Genomic DNA, 18306 nt, shown 5'->3' on the forward strand with positions numbered 1-18306 from the left:
CTGAAATTAAAAAACATTTGCCCCTTGGAAGGAAAGCTGTAACAAACTTAGCATATTAAAAAGCAGAGACATCCCTTTGCCGACAAGGTCCATATAGTCAAAGCTATGGTTTTTCCAGTAGTCATGTACAGATGTGAGAGTTGGGCCATAAAGAAGCCTGAGTGCCACAGAATTGATGCGTTCAAATTGTGGTGCTGGAGAAAACACTTGAGAGTCCCTTGGACAGCAAAGAGGTCAATCCTAAAGGAAATCGACCCTGACTAATCATTAGAAGGACTGATGCTGAAGCTGAAGCGCCAATACTTTGGCCAGCTGATGCAAAGAGCCAACTCACTGAGAAAAGGACTTGATGCTGGGAAAGATTGAAGACAAAAGGAGAAGCGGGCAACAGGATGAGACAGTTGGGTGGCATCACCAACTCAATGGACATGAATCTGAGCAAATTCTGGGAGATAGTTGAAGGACAGGGGAGCCTGGCGTGCTGTAGTCCATGGAGTTGCGAAGAGTTGGACAAGACTGGACAACAACAGGCAAGAATTTAATAGCCTTATTCTCATTTTGATCTTCATACTTTACTCTTTCTGGTCTTCACACTAGTCCTTTTCTATAAAACTAAACTAATAAAAGGCATTTCTAAAATTGTCTACATTTCCTGTGAAAGTAAAGCTAGGGACAGGATAAATTGTTTCCTTTTAAGTTGGGTGTGTATGGTGTGTCTTATTTATACTTTCCTAATACCGCATGTATACTTTTAGTATGGCTCTTACTGTAGTGCTTTAGTTATTTGTTTACATGTCTAGCCTCCCTACTATATCAGTTCCCTTAATGGCAGATTTTTATATTCATCATGACTGACAAGTAGATGAAAAATTAGCAATTTTTAATTAGTGACTTATATGAATCTTAGCTTAGCCTAGAATTAGATTTGTCTTACTGATTTGGAACCATGGTCATTCTGATCTTGAATTAATGATGCACTTGATACTCTAATTATATCAGCTCCCACTTTGGATGTAATGCTACTTTTGAACAACATAGTTTTCCTTGAACTTTAAAAATACTTAAAATTTATGAAAGTTAAAAATAGTTTTTCTTGTTCAATAAAATAGAAAAGAATGCTTGTGTTTTGTGAATTTTGTCACTTTAGGAAATACTGAAAATGCAAAACTGGAGGTAAAATATGAGAATAGAATGAATTTCAAATGTTCCAATTGTGGGTGAGGCTATTCTATACTACCACTTTCCCTGCAAGCAAAGGGAGAAAATGCCTTAGAACAAAATGTGATTTGTAACAGGAAATGAAAATAAAGCTAAGCTATTCCCAAAGGATATTAATCCTTGAATTAGTAGTTGTCAATTGACTTTCTTTTATTTTTTTATCAAGCTAGAGTTATGAATTCTTATCAGTTCTGGGACCCACAGATTTATATATATATATATACATACAGTAATGAAAGAAAAGTTATGACCAACCTAGACAGCATATTAAAAAGCAGAGAGAGACATTACTTTCCCAACAAAGGTCTGTCTCAAAGCTTTGGTTTTTCCAGTAGTCTTGTATCGATTTGAGAGTTGGACTATAAAGAAAGCTGAGTGCCAAAGAATTGATGCTTTTGAACCGTGGTGTTGGAGAAGACTCTGGATGGTCCCTGGACAGCAAGGGGATACAACTAGTCCATCCTTAAGGAAATCAGTCCTGAGTATTCTTTGGAAGGACTGATGGTGAAGCTGAGAAACTCCAATACTTTGGCCACCTGATGCGAAGAACTGACTCATTGGAAAAGACCCTGATGCTGGGAAAGATTAAAGGTGGGAGAAGGGGACAACAGAGGATGAGATGGTTGAATGGCATTACCGACTCAATGGACATGAGTTTGAGCAAGCTCCAGGAGTTGGTGATGGACAGGGAAGCCTGGCGTACTGCAGTCCATGGGGTTGCAAAGAGTTGGACACGACTGAGCAACTGAACTGAACTGAATGATAATTTTGACATAGATAACTACCCACTTACATGGCTAATGCTCAAGAGTTGGATGACATGTCTGCCATGAAAGTTAGTATTGTACCATATGTAAATAATGACAGCTAATCTACACTTTTGACTCTGTACTCCTACTGTAGTGTATTTTCAGAGTGACACAATTCCCTGATTCTTTATCTCCAACCCAAATCACTCACTGTAGCCTGAAATCAATATATTTAGCTTTGTTGAGAGTCTCCACTTGATTGTCTTACGAGTACTTCAAAACCCAAACCTGAACTCATCTCCCCCCTTGATCCCTGTCTCACCTACAAAGGTTTCTACCTTATTAGTACATAGCACCACCATCCTTTGGATTGCCCAAATCAGTATAATCCATGTCACCAACCTCTTCTCCTTCCCACCTATATCCATTCAGTCACCAAAGTTTTTGAATTTATTTTGTAACTATATCCCAAATGTATTCAATTCTTTCATATTTATTACCATAGTTCAAGCTATGTTCATCACCATTGTATTAGTCCGTTGTAGCTTCCTAATTGGCCACTTACCACCAGTGCTATCCATTTCCAAGTGTCTATGCTGCTGCTGCTAAGTCGCTTCAGTTGTGTTCGACTCTGTGCGACCCCATAGATGGCAGCCCACCAGGATCCCCCATCCCTGGGATTCTCCAGACAAGAAGTGGAGTTGCCATTTCCTTCTTCAATGCATGAAAGTGAAAAGTGAAAGGGAAGTCTCTCAGTCGTGTCCGACTCCTAGCGACCCCATGGACTGTAACCCACTAGTCTCTTCCGTCCATGGGATTTTCCAGGCAAGAGTACTGGAGTGGGGTGCCATTGCCTTCCCTGTCCAAGTGTCTATACATTCAGATAATTTCCCTAAAACACAAATCAGAACATCTCACTGTTCTGTATAAAACCTTTTTAGTAGCTATCCTTGGCCTTCCAGATAAAATCTAAATAAAGTGTTTGTGGCACCCTTCATAATCCTGTCACCTGCTATGTGATAGCACAGTATGGAGCAACTTGCAATTCCTGGTGACGGCTGGAGGTGAGCAACTTCAGTCTTCACACACACTTCTTTCTGATTAACTCCCAGTAGTTACCATCTCACCTTAGACTTTCTTTAAGAAACCTTCAACTAATATCCCAACAACATGCTCTTAACATCATCTAAGACTGAATTAGATGCTCTTGTGTGTTCCCGTCGTATGTTTGTGCTCAGACTCTTTAAGTCTTTTGTGACCCCAGACTGTAGCCTACAAGGGTCAAACTCTGTCCATGGGATTTCCTAAGCAAGAATACTGGAGTAGTAGGTTGCCATTTCCTTCTCCATGTTCTCATAGTACCTTCTACTTATTCCTATCACAGCGTGTGACATACTGTACTATTATTGCCTGCTTGGTTAAAGCTGATCGCCGAAGAATTGATGCTTTTGAACTGTGGTGTTGGAGAAGACTCTTGAGAGTCCTTGTACCGCAAGGAGATCCAACCAGTCCATTCTAAAGGAGATCAATCCTGGGTGTTCATTGGAAGGACTGATGCTAAAGCTGAAATTGCAATACTTTGGCCACCTCATGCGACTAGTTGACTCACTGGAAAAGACTCTGATGCTAGGAGAGGTTGGGGGCGGGAGGAGAAGGGGACGACGGAGAATGAGATGGCTGGATGGCATCACCGACTCTGTGGACATGAGTTTGGGTGAACTCCGGGAGTTGGTGATGGACAGGGAGGCCTGGTGTGCTGTGATTCATGGGGTCGCGGAGAGTCGGACACGACTGAGCGACTGAACTGAACTGAAGCCGTTGAAGGGCAAGTACAAGATTCTGTTTGGTTGGTGTGTTTTACCAGTACCTCACACAGTGCTTGGCACATTCATTCATTTATTCTCCAAATACTTGTTGAACACACTTTATGTAAGATGGCATACAGTGAAGTGGTTTAGACTTCTTCTGATGAGATGAAGGCTTGGTCAAATTTTCAGTAGTTCTTTATAGTATCAAAGATACAGTCAAATATATTTTCTTTGACCAGTCTTAGATAATCCCTGTAGATCATATTGTGAAAATTCAGCAGAATTATATGCATGTATGTGCATAAATAATACCTGAATATATTAATGAAAGCATTGAACAGTATTCTTAATACTTAGATTTTTTAGAATTTGTAACTATATATAAGATACAATTAGAAATACCTGATTTTTTCAAGTCAAACTTTTAAAAAGCAGTTTTTTGTAACTTTGCTTCTGGACTCTCTCCCTTAAAATAGTTAAGTAAATTTTTCAAGTAAAATATTTAAGTTAAGATGCACTTAAGATAAATTTCTGTCTTGATTTTAGTTTTTTCGTGGATTTTTTTTTTAGTAGTTGGAAAAAAGCTGTGGTAGTTCCCAACTGTGTTAGAAACAGTTGTCAAGTGTGGTTCTTTATACTGTGAGACTGGGAGCTGTTTCTAAACACACAGTTACTAGCACAAGTTTCCAATATATGATCTGTGGCTATGGGTAAGTAACATGGAACTTAGATAATATTTTGGGGGAAAAAACTTTTGGAAATTAAATTCCACATAAGCTACCTTTTAACTTTAGGTTAGTCTTTAAACCTAAGGTGTATACACTTTAACCTAGAGCCAGTCAATAGTGTAATTTTTTTGTACATCTTTGAGATAGTTAAAAGGTATGTAAAAATTAAGATCTTTTGCTTAAGGTGTATAGACTTAATTCTCTTCTTTTTTGGAAGTGAATCTTAGTATAAATTTACAATGCTATTTTTTATATTTTTTTTCAATCCTATTTAATAGCAAAGATTTCAAAAGATTTTTTTTTAGTTAAGCACACTTACTCTACAGAAGCCTTTATTCCTATGGGTCCTATTAACAGTGAAGACTAGTATATTTGTATATTATTTGTAGTAAAAATCTTATATTTTTATATTATGTGTATGTGTGTAAGAGGACTGGTAAGAATTTAATAAAGGGGTGTATGTATGTGTGAATACTATCCAATTAGGATAACTACTAGCCACGTTGTAGCTATTGAGCACTTGAAGTATGGCTTATCTGAATTTGAGGCATACTGTGAGTATTAAAAATATAAATCTTTAGTATGAAAAAAGAGCATGTGTTTCTATTGGGTATCTTCTGATCAAGAACATTTTTTTCTAACTGAAAATTATATTTTCTGTAAGTTATGGTTGAAATTAAACATTTTTTGGTATCGAGTTATTTTTTATTAGTTTTTGATTATAATTTGACATGAATATTGGTATTACAATATTAGGTATAAAAGTGAAAGCTGTAAAGTTAAAAAAAGATTTAACAAAGTATTATTTTGAGGTCTTGTTTTTGGATTTTGTTGTTAGAACAATATCATAAGTAGTCCTTCATGATTTCTTAATTCTTGAATTGGACGGTTTGGCAGCTATCATGAATCACTTTAGTCACTATATAATTTATTGTTTGCTTCATATGTGCCAAATCTATTGTAATTTCAAGAGGGAACAAAAAATAAATGTATATGCTTGTAAATTAGTTCACAGAGTTGGAGGTAGGAAGAAGAGAAGCAATTCTTATCTGGGTTTTTATTTTCTGTCAAGTAGTATGTAAGGTCATCTTAGTACACCAATGGTGATGGGTTCTTGGAAAAACTCTTGAATAAATTGAATTGAGTTCTCAATGGATGAGAATCAGCATTTCTTGAGTAGCTAGTGGGGACTAAGCTGAACATGGAGGAAAATATAAAAAATATATATGTATTTATAGTATTATAATACATTTATAATTTTATAACAATATAATTTATTATTGTTAAATGATAATTTAATGTGATAATTTATTATACATTTATTATATAATTATATATATATATAAAATAGCCTTGTCCTCAGAGCTTAAATTTTGTTAGGAAAATAAGTATACCAAGAAAGCAAATAACAAATAAGGCAGCTGTGATACAGTAGAGTATATGGTATGTATACAGTACTACAGGAGTTCAAAAGATGAAGAGAACACTAATCACTAAAGATTATTTCATGCGTGTATGTTTTGGGTTTTGTGTCTTTTAAGTTTTCTCCTTTTGTCTCTTATTTATATTAGTAAACAGTGGTAATTTACTTTGAGAACAGTATAGAAAATAGCACAGATTCTTGATCTCAGCACAAGTAAAAGTTTAATTGTTTTAGAGCTGAGCTTTGAGTGCTTTAGAACAGGACGGTGTTTTGAATAGGAAGTTGAGGTTATTATGGCGTTATGTGATTCAAATAATGTAGCTTTATGTGTTTATTTGGTGTGAACTTCAAACTGCACTGGAATTAACCAACACTGTCTCTTCCCTGTTAATTATTTCTGCATTCCTTACTTCAGTTCAGTCACTCAGTCGTGTTCGACTCTCTGAGACCCCATGGATTGCAGCATGCCAGGCTTCCCTGTCCATCACCAACTCCTGGAGCCTACTCAAACTCGTGTCCATCGAGTCACTGATGCCATCCAACCATCTCATCCTCTGTCGACCCCTTCTCCACCCACCTTCAATCTTTCCCAGCATCAGGGTCTTTTCCAATGAGTCAGTTCTTCACATCAGGTGGCCAAAGTATTGGAGTTTCAGCTTCACCATCAGTCCTTCCAAAGGATATTCAAACTGATTTCCTTTAGGATGGACTGGTTGTATCTCCGTGCTGTCCAGGGGACTCTCAAGAGTCTTCTCTAACACCACAGTTCAAAATCATCAGTTCTTCAGCACTCAGGTTTCTTTATAGTCCAATTCTCACATCCATATATGACTCCTGGAAAAACCATAGTTTTGACTAGATGGACCTTTTTTGGCTTTGTCTCTGCTTTATAATATGCTGTCTAGGTTGGTCATAACTTTCCTTCCAAGGAGTAAGCGTCTTTTAATTTCATGGCTACAGTCAACCATCTGCAGTGATATTGGAGCCCAAAAAAATAAAGTCTGTCATTGTTTCCACTGTTTCCCCATCTGTTTGCCATGAAGTACTGGGACCAGATACCATGATCTTAGCTTTCTGAATGTTGAGTTTTAAGCCAACTTTTTTACTCTCCTCTTTCACTTTCATCAAGAGGCTCATTAGTTCTTCTTTGCTTTCTGCTATAAATGTGGTGTCATTAAGTGCTTGTCATATGTGGTGGTCTGCATATCTGAGGTTATTGATATTTCTCCCGACAATCTTGGTTCCAGCTTGTGCTTCATCCAGTCCAGCCTTTCTCATGATGTACACTGCATATAAGTTAAATAAACAAGGTGACAATATACAGCCTTGACGTACTCCTTTTCCTGTTTGGAACCAGTCTATTGTTCCATGTCCAGTTCTAACTGATGCTTCTTGATCTGCATACAGATTTCTCAGGAGGCAGGTAAGGTGGTCTGGTATTCCTATATCGTTAAGAATTTTCCAGCTTGTTGTGATCCACACAGTCAGAGACTTAACTGGTGTAGTCAATAAAACAGAAGTAGATGTTTTTCTGGAACTCTCTTGCTTTTTCGATGATCCAACAGATGTTGGCAATATGATCTCTGCCTTTTCTAAATCCAGCTTGAACATCTGGAAGTTCACGGTTCTTGTACTGTTGAAGCCTGGCTTGGAGAATTTTGAGCATTACTTTGCTAGCGGGTCTATCTAGTCAAGGCTATGGTTTTTCCCATGGTCATGTATGGATGTGAAAGTTGGACTGTGATGAAAGCTGATCGCCGAAGAATTGATGCTTTTGAACTGTGGTGTTGGAGAAGACTCTTGAGAGTCCCTTGTACCGCAAGGAGATCCAACCAGTCCATTCTAAAGGAGATCAATCCTGGGTGTTCATTGGAAGGACTGATGCTAAAGCTGAAATTGCAATACTTTGGCCACCTCATGCGACGAGTTGACTCACTGGAAAAGACTCTGATGCTGGGAAAGGTTGGGGGCGGGAGGAGAAGGGGACAACAGAATGAGATGGCTGGATGGCATCACCGACTCTGTGGACATGAGTTTGAGTGAACTCCGGGAGTTGGTGATGGACAGGGAGGCCTGGCGTGCTGTGATTCATGGGGTTGCGGAGAGTGGGACACGACTGAGCGGATGAACTGAACTGAACTGAAGATGAGTGCAATTGTGCAGTAGTTTGAACATTCTTTTGCATTGCCTTTCTTTGATATTGGAATGAAAACTGACCTTTTCCAGTCCTGTGGCCACTGCTGAGTTTTCCAGATTTGCTGGCATATTGAGTGCAGCACTTTCACAGCATCATCCTTCAGGATTTTAAATAGCTCAACTGGAATTCGATCACCTCCACTAGCTTTGTTTGTAGTGATGCATATTACTGAATGTTTTGCATATGTTATTTAAATACTTTTCAGCAGCCCTATGAATTATAAGATACTGTTACCATCCTTAGTAGTGAGAATATTTAGGTTTAAAAATGTTTATAGGTCTTGAGCTTCCCCTGCAGGGACTGTGGGTTTAATCTCTAGTCAAGGAACTAAGATCCCACATGCTGTGTGGGTGGAGGCAAGAAATTAATTAATTTTAAAAGTTTATTATCTGCCCAAGGTCTGCAGGTGGGAAGAAAAACCTCTCTTTTTAAATACACTGTACAGCCTTCCCACCTTTTAAAAATATCTTTTTGATTGTAAAATATAGCCAGATAGAGAAGTTCACATTAAACAACTACATAGTTTATTGAATTATTGTTAAGGTTAGTATTGTAATACCAATAGATCAAGAAGTAGAACTTTACCAGCCACTGCAGAAGCCTTTTATGTACCCCATTCTGACCATAACCTCTTTCCTTCCCCATAAAAAGCATTTTTGTAATAATCATTTTCTAGCGTCTTTTCTTTATAATTTTAGTACTGGAATATACATTCATTCTTAAACAGTATGCTTTAGTTTTGCTTATTTTCCCCCATTTTTCCCCCCATGGAGTTTATTTGTTGAAAAAACTGGTATAGTTTGATCCTGTAGAGTTTCTGAGAGGTTTGTTCAAGTTGAAATTTTATGGTTTTGGCAGATTTTGTCGATGGTGGTGGTTCTTTCATCAGGAGATATATAAATGTCTGGTAATATTTCTTTTTGTGATATTAGAACTATTGGTACTCTCAATGGTTAATTCTATTAACTCCTTAGAGATTCCAGATTTTATTTTTCTGATTTTATTATTTCTTCATTTATTGCTGGATTGTTTCTGTAAAGAAGCTTCCCCTCACCTAACACTTGGTTACCTGGTGGTTCAGTTTATATAAAAGAGGAAGAGCTAGTGTTATTTGCCTGTTGTATACCAGTTTTTAAAATGAGTTGCTTTTCACTGGCATCTTTCAAAGCAACCCCACTCCCCCCTTTTTTAAGTTTATTTATTTTATTTGGAGGCTAATTACAAGGTTGTGGTTTTGCCCTTTTTTTGTGTCATAAATTCACAAGATTTAAATATATTTCTTTCAGTTCATTTCAGTTATTCTTACTGATGCTCAAATTGTCCCATCTTCAGCCAGTGGGAGCATCTTCAAGTTGGTTCTCTTCCATCAGGGGGTGTTTATATTGTAGTAAATATATGTTCAGTTCAGTTCAGTCGCTCAGTCGTGTCCGACTCTCCGCGACCTCATGAAACACAGCACGCCAGGCCTCCCTGTCCATCACCAACTCCCGGAGTTCACTCAAACTCATGTCCACAGAGTGGGTGATGCCATCCAGCCATCTCATTCTCTGTCGTCCCCTTCTCCCGCCCCCAACCTTTCCCAGCATCAGAGTCTTTTCCAGTGAGTCAACTCGTCGCATGAGGTGACCAAAGTATTGCAGTTTCAGCTTTAGCATCAGTCCTTCCAATGAACACCTAGGATTGATCTCCTTTAGAATGGACTGGTTGGATCTCCTTGCGGTACAAGGGACTCCCAAGAGTCTTCTCCAACACCACAGTTCATAAGCATATGTATGTGTGCATGTTCTGTTGCTCAGTCGTGTCCAACTCTTTCTGACCTTGTGGACTGTAGCCCATTGGGCTCGTCCATCTGTAGAATTTTCCAGGCAAGAATATGGGAGCAAGTTGCCATTTCCTCCTCCAGGAGATCCTCGCAACCCAGGAATTGAACCGAGTCTCTTGTATTGACAGATTCTTGACCACTGCATCACCTGGGAAGCCCCAATCATATGTATATGTATTGCCTTAAAACACACACATATACTAAACACACTGTTCTGTATATTTTGGGTTTTACTCTTGATGAATATTTTGATTGTTACCCAGCAGTATTATAAAAAGTACTGCAATGAATATCTTGGTTCTTAACTACTTTACCCATGTGTGCAGAATCAATTTCCAGAATGGAATTGTTAAGTAATAATAGCTATTGCCAAATTGCTCTCCTCAAAGCAATTAAGAATTTTTTGTCTCATGTTATCCTTTGATATATAGTACTGGTATACAATCAAACTTTCTGATCTTTGATAGTCTGCTCCATAAAAAAAAATCTCATTGTAGTTTCTATTAGTATTTCATTTGTATTCCCTAAATTCTGAATTGTCTGTGTCCTTGGTCCAATTTTCTGTTCAATTGTTAGTCTTTTCCATGTTGATTTGTAGTACTCAGATGTAATTTAAAAATTACCCTTCTGTGACACGTGTTACCAAATGGGTGTGTTAGTGTCTCGGTCATGTCCAACTCTTTGCAACCCTATGAATTGTAGCCTATCAGGCTTCCCTGTCCCTGGAATTCTTCAGACAAGAATACTGGAGTGGGTTATTTTTCCTAATTGTGTTGTTTCTTTTGACTATCTCTATGGTTTTTATTTCCTAAGCAGAATTTTTTAATGTAAACATATTACTCAAATTTATTAGTTCATTTTTAAACAATCTAAACTTAGGAAAGAGTTCAGAGCAGTACAAAGAAGTTCCCCTCCCCACACCCTGAACCCTTCAAAATTTCCAGCTTTGTCCTGTACTCCTAATACTTTAGTGTGTATTTCCTAACAACAAGGATATTCACCTAGATAACCGTGCTGCTGCTGCTAAGTTGCTTCAGTTGTGTCTGACTCTGTGCGACCCCATAGACAGAAGCCCACCAGGCTCCCCCGTCCCTGGGATTCTCCAGGCAAGAACACTGGAGTGGGTTGCCATTTCCTTCTTCAGTGCATGAAAGTGAAAAGTGAAAGTGAAGTCGCTCAGTCGTGTCTGACTCTTCGCGACCCCACAGACTGCAGCCCACCAGGCTTCTCCATCCATGGGATTTTCCAGGCAAGAGTACTGGAGTGGGGTGCCATTGCCTTCTCCAGATAACCATGCTATACCTATTAAAATCAGAAAGTTAGTATTGACACATTACTGTCTTTAGATCTCCATTCAGGTTTCACTCATTGAATGAAGTATTTCACTCTTGTCCTAAAAGCAAACCTTGAAACAAAAGGATCTAGTTCAGAACCACAGGTTGCAATGAGTTTACATATCTTTTCAATGTCCTTCCATCTGAAACAGTTCCTTAGGCTTTTCCTTGATTTTCAACTTTGATAATTTGAAGATTATTCAAAACAAATTAGAACAAATTTGGATTTTCCTAATGATTCCTCATAATTCTGATGTTCCCAATAGATTTAGGTTATGTATCTTTGTCAGTAATATCATAGAAGTGATTCTGTGCCCTTTCATGCTGTCAGGTGACACACAGTTTCAGTATGTCCTATGAATGGTGTTTACTTTGGTCACTTGATTAAGACAGTGTTTGATTGGCATTTCTACTGTAGAGTTATGATTTTTCCCTTTCTACTTAATTAGTATTTTGTGTGGGGGGGGTATTTTAAACATCTCATTCCTTATCAAACTCCATTTATTCCTTTATTAATAGTAGAATGAATTTACAGGTTGTCCATTCAGTAGTTTATAATCCCTTTACTATCATGAGTTTTGATACTTCAGCATAATTTTGCTAGCTGGTGGGTGATCATTCGGGCTGATCTCAGTATTCCTTTTTTTTTTTCTTTTTTGGCTGTCATGTGGGCTTTTTCTAGTTGCGGTATACAGGCCTCTCTAGTTTCAGTACATGGGCTTAGTTACCCGCCAAGCCTTGTGGGATCTTAGTTCTCTGACCAGGGGGATCTGTGTCCCTTGCATTGAAAAGTGGATTTGCAACCAGTGGACCACCAGAGAAGCCCATTTAGCGTTCTTTTGACATGTCCTCATCATTCAGCAGTTTCTTGTTTCTGCCACAAGATACTTCAGGCTCACCTTGTATTTCCCTCAACCTAGAATCAAACATTTCTCCAAGGAGCCCTTATCCCTTTTGTAAAGAAGTAAGAAAGTATTCAGAAGCAAATATCCAAATACTGGTCGCGTTCATTGCTATTGGAGTGGCACTGCTTCCAGGCTTTGTTACACATGTGTATAATCCACTCATTTCCAAACATTTATACATACATGTGTACGTGCTTACTTATTTCTGTATCTATCTTTTAAAAACAATGAATTCACATTGAAAATGCCAGTTCAACAGTGTAAGATGTACTCTTTCTATATATATTTTAACTCTCTTCTCAGAAGCCTGGCTTCCATTCTACTTAATTATTTGATCAGTCCCTTGATGTTCCAAGCTTCCAGTTCCACCTTCCCCTCTCCTGTGCGATAGCCTTTTCTGTCACCCTTCCCACACACAAACTTCCTCCTTACCCCTCTTGAGCTCCAACGCTGTATGCCAGACCACCGTCTGCATGGATGCCCTTTTTATCCCACTTGGTATCTATACTGAATCTACACTGTCCTACTTGTTTTTATAACCTATACTGAACTATCCATCTCCATTGACACACTTCTCACCCTACTTGTACTCACCATGCAGTACTCACTTGTACTCACTCAGCAAGTGAACATCCTCCTCACCTTTTCTAAAAATGCCCTCCAAGTTCTGTGTCATACCTTTAAAGAACTTCCGCACTTTCACATTATAAAAAATAGTTTTGTTTTCTTTTCATGATTTTATTTATTTATATTATAGGTAAGCATTGTGAAATTTATTTTGAAGTAAGAAATGAAATAGAAATCTAACACTTCTAAAATGGTTATCCAGATGACTAGAATTTTGTATAAAAACTGTATCTTCTTCCCCCAAAAAAATATATTACAAAGTTTTTATAAATTTACTGAATCCATAGGGCTTTTTCTTAAAAATGGGTGTCATTTTCATATTATTTTTGTTTATAACAGATGATGATGTACCTGCAGATATGGTTGCAGAAGAATCCGGTCCTGGTGCACAAAATAGTCCATACCAACTTCGTAGGAAAACTCTTTTGCCAAAAAGAACAGCGTGTCCTACAAAGAGCAGTATGGAGGTAGGTTAAATGTCTGTTTTTGTGTGTATAATGAAAGAATTGTTAGGAAACAAATGGGACTGTCATCATTTTTTAGAAGTAATGATTATGGGTAAAAATATTTGCTTAACTAGTTTTCATTTTGTTTTTGAAGGGTGCTTCAACTTCAACTACAGAAAACTTTTTTGGTCATCGTGCAAAACGTGCAAGAGTTTCTGGAAAATCACAAGATCTATCAGGTATTTCCTTTGAGAAAGTTAAGGAATAGGGTCAAATAGTTCTTTTAAATTTTGTTTGATAACAAAAAATTAAAATTAAATATTTATTTACACATTTGAGATGGAGAAAGCAATTATTACAGAATAAACCTGAGAACCCTGACCTTCTCCATCTTTGACTGTAATTATTGTATAAAAATCCTTTTTGTATATTTATTGTAACCAGTTATTGAAACGGTACCTACTAGCTAAAGGAAAGAATACTGTTAAGATAAAAGAAAATAAATATGGGTCATCTCTGAAAGCACATGCTTATAAAATGATAGTCATCAAAAAATAAAAGCTCTTCATTTAACAAAATGAAAATTGTGCTCTTTAAATAATGAGAAAGTCTTTGCTAGCATGATAGATTATATTCTGTTTGTTAATCTTTTTATAGCAGCACCTGCTGAACAGTATCTTCAGGAGAAACTGCCAGATGAAGTGGTTCTAAAAATCTTCTCATATTTGCTAGAACAGGATCTTTGTAGAGCAGCTTGTGTGTGTAAACGCTTCAGTGAACTTGCTAATGATCCAATTTTATGGTAAGTGAAAATTTATTTATTAGTATCTTGAGGTATATTACTTACTGCCCCAAATGCTAAAGGATGGTAGGAAGGTTGGAGTGTGAGTTGATGGATACAGTTAAATAGTAGAAAATTAGAATACTTATAAATTCCAGTTCAGTTCAGTCGAGTCCAACCCTGCAACCCTATGGACTGCAGCACTCCAGGCTTCCCTGTCCATCACCAACTCCTGGAGCCTACTCAAATTCATGTCCATTGCATCAGTGATGCCATCCAACCATCTCATCCTCTGTCCCCTTCTTCTCTCGCCTTCAGTCTTTCCCAGCATCAGGGTCTTTCCCAGTGAATCTGTTCTTCCCATCAGGTAGCCAAAGTATTGGAGTTTCAGCTTCAGCATCAGTCCTTCCAAAGAATATTCAGGACTGATTTTCTTTAGGATTGACTGGTTGAATCTCCTTGCAGTTCAAGGGATTCCCAAGAGTCTTCTCCAACACCACAGTTCAAAAGCATCAATTCTTTGGCACTCAGCTTTCTTTATAGTCTGACTCTCACATCCATACATGACTGCTGGAAAAACCATAGCTTTGATTAGATGGACCTTTGTTGGTAAAGTAATGACTCTGCTTTTTTCATATGCTGTCTAGATTGGTCATAGCTTTTCTTCCAAGGAGCAAGCATCTTTTAATTTCATGGCTGCAGTCACCATCTGCAGTGATTTTCAGTTCAGTTCAGTCACTCAGTCATGCCCGACTCTTTGCGACCCAATGAACCACAGCACGCCAGGCCTCCCTGTCCAACACCAACTCCCGGAGCCTACCCAAACTCATGTCCATTGAGTCGGTGATGCCATCCAACCATCTCATCCTTTGTCATCCCCTTTCCTCCTGCCTTCAATCTTTCCCAGCATCAGGGTCTTTTCAAATGAGTCAGCTCCTCGCATCAAGTGGCCAAAGTACATCAGTCCTTCCAGTGAACACCAAGGACTGATCTCCTTTAGGATGGACTGGTTGGATCTCCTTGCAGTCCAAGGGACTCTCAAGAGTCTTCTCCAACACCACAGTTCAAAACCATCAATTCTTCAGCACTCAGCTTTCTTTATAGTCCAACTCTCACATCCATACCTGACTACTGGAAAAACCATAGCCTTGACTAGACAGACCTTTGTTGGCAAAGTAATGTCTCTGCTTTTTAATATGCTGTCTAGGTTGGTCATAACTTTCCTTCCAAGGAGTAAGCATCTTTTAATTTCATGGCTGCAATCTGGAGCCCCCCAAAATAAAGTCTCTCACTGTTTCCATTGTTTCCCTATCTGTTTGCCATGAGGTGATGGGACTGGGTGCCATGATCTTAATTTTTTCAGTGTTGAGTTTTAGCCAGCTTTTTCGCTCTCTTTCACCCTCATCAAGAGTCCTCTTTGCTTTCTGCCATTAAAGTGGTGTCACCTGCATATCTGAGGTTATTGATATTTCTCCCATCAGTCTTGATGCCAGCTTATGCTTCATCCAGCCCAGCATTTTGCATAATGTACTCTGTATATTCAAAGTTAAATAAGCAGGGTGACAGTATACAGCCTTGACGTAACTCCTTTCCCGATTTGGAACCAGTCTATTGTTCCATTTCCAGTTCTAACTGATGCTTCTTGACCTGCATACAGATTTCTCAGGAGGCAGGTAAGGTGGTCTGGCATTCCCATATCTTTAAGAATTTTCCAATTTGTTGTGATCCACCCAGTCAAAGGCTTTGGTATAGTCAATAAAGCAGTAGATTTTTTCTGGAACTCTCTTGCTTTTTCCATGATCCAGCTGATGCTGGCAATTTGATCTCTGCCTTTGTTCCTCTGCCTTTTCTAAATCCAGCTTGAACATCTGGAAGTTCACGGTTCTTGTACTGTTGAAGCCTGGCTTGGAGAATTTTGAGCATTACTTTGCTAGCGTGTGAGATGAGTGCAATTGTGCAGTAGTTTGAACATCCTTTGGCATTGCCTTTCTTTGGGATTGGAATGAAAACTGACCTTTTCCAGTCCCGTGGCCACTGCTGAGTTTTCCAAATTTGCTGGCATGTTGACTGCAGCACTTTCACAGCATCATCTTTTAGGATTTTGAAATAGCTCAACTGGAATTCCATCACTTCCACTAGCTTTGTTCGTAGTGATGCTTCCTAAGGCCCACTTGACTTTGCATTCCAGGATGTCTGGCTCTAGGTGAGCAATCACACCATCATGGTTTTCTGAGTCATGAAGATCTTTTTTGTATAGTTCTGTATATTCTTGCCACTTCTTCTTAATAATATCTTCTGCTTCCGTTAGGTCCATACCATTTCTGTCCTTTATTGTGTCCATCTTTGCATGAAATGTTCCTTTGGTACCTTTAATTTTCTTGAAGAAATCTCTAGTCTTTCCCATTCTGTTGTTTTCCTGTATTTCTTTGCACTGATCACTGAAGAAGGCTTTCTTACCTCTCCTTGCTATTTTTTGGAACTCTGCATTCAAATGGGTATATCTTTCCTTTGCTCCTTTCCCAGTTACCTGTTTATCACAAATGTTGGTTATCAGTCCAGGCAATGTTTTTAAAACTATAAGAAAGAAAGTGAAGTCACTCAGTTGTGTCTGACTCTTTGTGACCCCATGGACTGTAGCCTATCAGGCTCCTGCTCCGTCCATGGGTTTTTCCAGGCACGAATACTGGAGTGGGTTGCCAGTTCCTTCTCCAGGAGATCTTCCCGACCCAGGGATTGAACCTGGGTTCCCAGGTTCACATTGTAGGCAGACACTTTACCATCTGAGCCACCATCTGAGTACTTCCTTTATTTAAAACAATAAAGGAAGTACTTTTTCTGCTGTTTGTCAGTTAAAAGCTACTGAGTGATTATGGAGAATGCTTTTCATTCCATTGCCTTTTAGAAACAGAACTAAGTCTAATTTAAAACAGCTAATAGTTCAGTAAGAATGTAGATTTTGTATATCACTTTTAGAAAAGAGTTTGGAAAGTTGTATTTTTGAACCATGAAATATGTGTGCCCTTTGACCCAGGACTTCCACTTCTGAAAATGTGTTTACGTTATGTACAAATTTTTCATAATAGCATAGTTAATAGTGGGAGAAAGTTAGAAATAATCAATATCTAGCATCACAGCTGTCATAAATAAAGCTCTGTAGCTAAAAAGACTGGAAAGAAATACAGTAAATTGTTAATAGTTAAAAGTAGGTTATCTCTTTCATACTTTTCTGTATTTTACAGCAGCTATATGTATTACTTCTATGATGCTAAAAATAAGGTACACTTTAAATTTAAGAAAAAATTATATTTGTGTTGGAAAGGAAAAAGGGAATGTTAAAAGAACAGGGGGGAAACATTTGTTTGTATAAGAAATTATATAATAGTTAGCTATCATTCCACTCCTAAGATTTGATGATTTGAGATCATTCATATGTGAAACATCATTATTTAAAATAATCCTTTTAAATTATAAGTGTATGTGGCTTTAATAGTAAGAGTGGTTTTTATTTTCCTTTGACTAAGCAATCAGATTTTAAAGAATTGACACATTGTTTTAGATGGACTAGTTTACTTTTTGTATGCAGTTATTTTAGCCAAAGATTTTATTTTTACATTTAAAATGCCACTCTTTCATATTCTTATAAGTTTTTGAGGCCTCAAATAATTTTTATAGTTGTTTAAAGAATATTTTATGAAGAAATCTTAAACCCCTTTCCCCCTCCAGGAAACGATTATACATGGAAGTATTTGAGTATACCCGCCCTATGATGCACCCTGAACCTGGCAAATTTTACCAGATTAATCCAGAAGAGTATGAACACCCAAATCCATGGAAAGAGAGTTTCCAGCAGTTGGTATGAAGTATAAATGGAAAATACTGATTTTATATTATATATTTTTTAAATAAAAGTTTTTAAATATATAATGTTTTATTATATTTATATATTTATAAATATATTTTAATAAAAGTTCTTTTTTCAAAATTTAAACTCAAGTATAGGTTTCACAGGAATTTCCTGGTGTTCCAGCGGTTAGGGCTTCACACTTTCACTACTGAGGGCTGGGATTCAATTCCTGGTCAGGAAACTAAGGTCCCAGAAGCCACACAGCATGGCCAAAAAAAAAAATACGTTTCTCAAGTCAGTACACGTTTATCAACCAGCAAAGGAGTCAGCAATTCTTTTCACTACTGGCATATTTATTAATAATTTAAACAGTAGCAGTAAGTATCAGTAGCCTGATACTTACTCTCTTTCAACTTATATTTAA

At 37.8% G+C, this 18306-nt stretch overlaps 1 protein-coding gene across 2 annotated transcripts in view; it reads left to right on the top strand.

Moving 5' to 3' along the window:
• FBXO11 (F-box protein 11) overlaps positions 1-18306 on the top strand; it is a 109384-nt gene that overhangs the window by 69211 nt on the left and 21867 nt on the right. Inside the window, exons 2-5 of one of the 2 annotated variants that reach the window (XM_055400627.2) lie at positions 13151-13278; positions 13412-13496; positions 13915-14059; positions 17762-17891. In XM_055400627.2, the coding sequence (XP_055256602.1) occupies positions 13171-13278; positions 13412-13496; positions 13915-14059; positions 17762-17891 (468 nt within the window). In that variant the 5' untranslated portion in view covers positions 13151-13170. Of the gene's footprint in view, positions 1-13150; positions 13279-13411; positions 13497-13914; positions 14060-17761; positions 17892-18306 lie in introns of those variants that run through there. The other variant, XM_088841499.1, reaches the window with a different exon arrangement.

This window comes from Moschus berezovskii, chromosome 11 (genome assembly GCF_049115385.1).
Source record: "Moschus berezovskii isolate FMDL1 chromosome 11, NW_MosBer_1.0, whole genome shotgun sequence".
NCBI lineage: Eukaryota > Metazoa > Chordata > Mammalia > Artiodactyla > Moschidae > Moschus > Moschus berezovskii.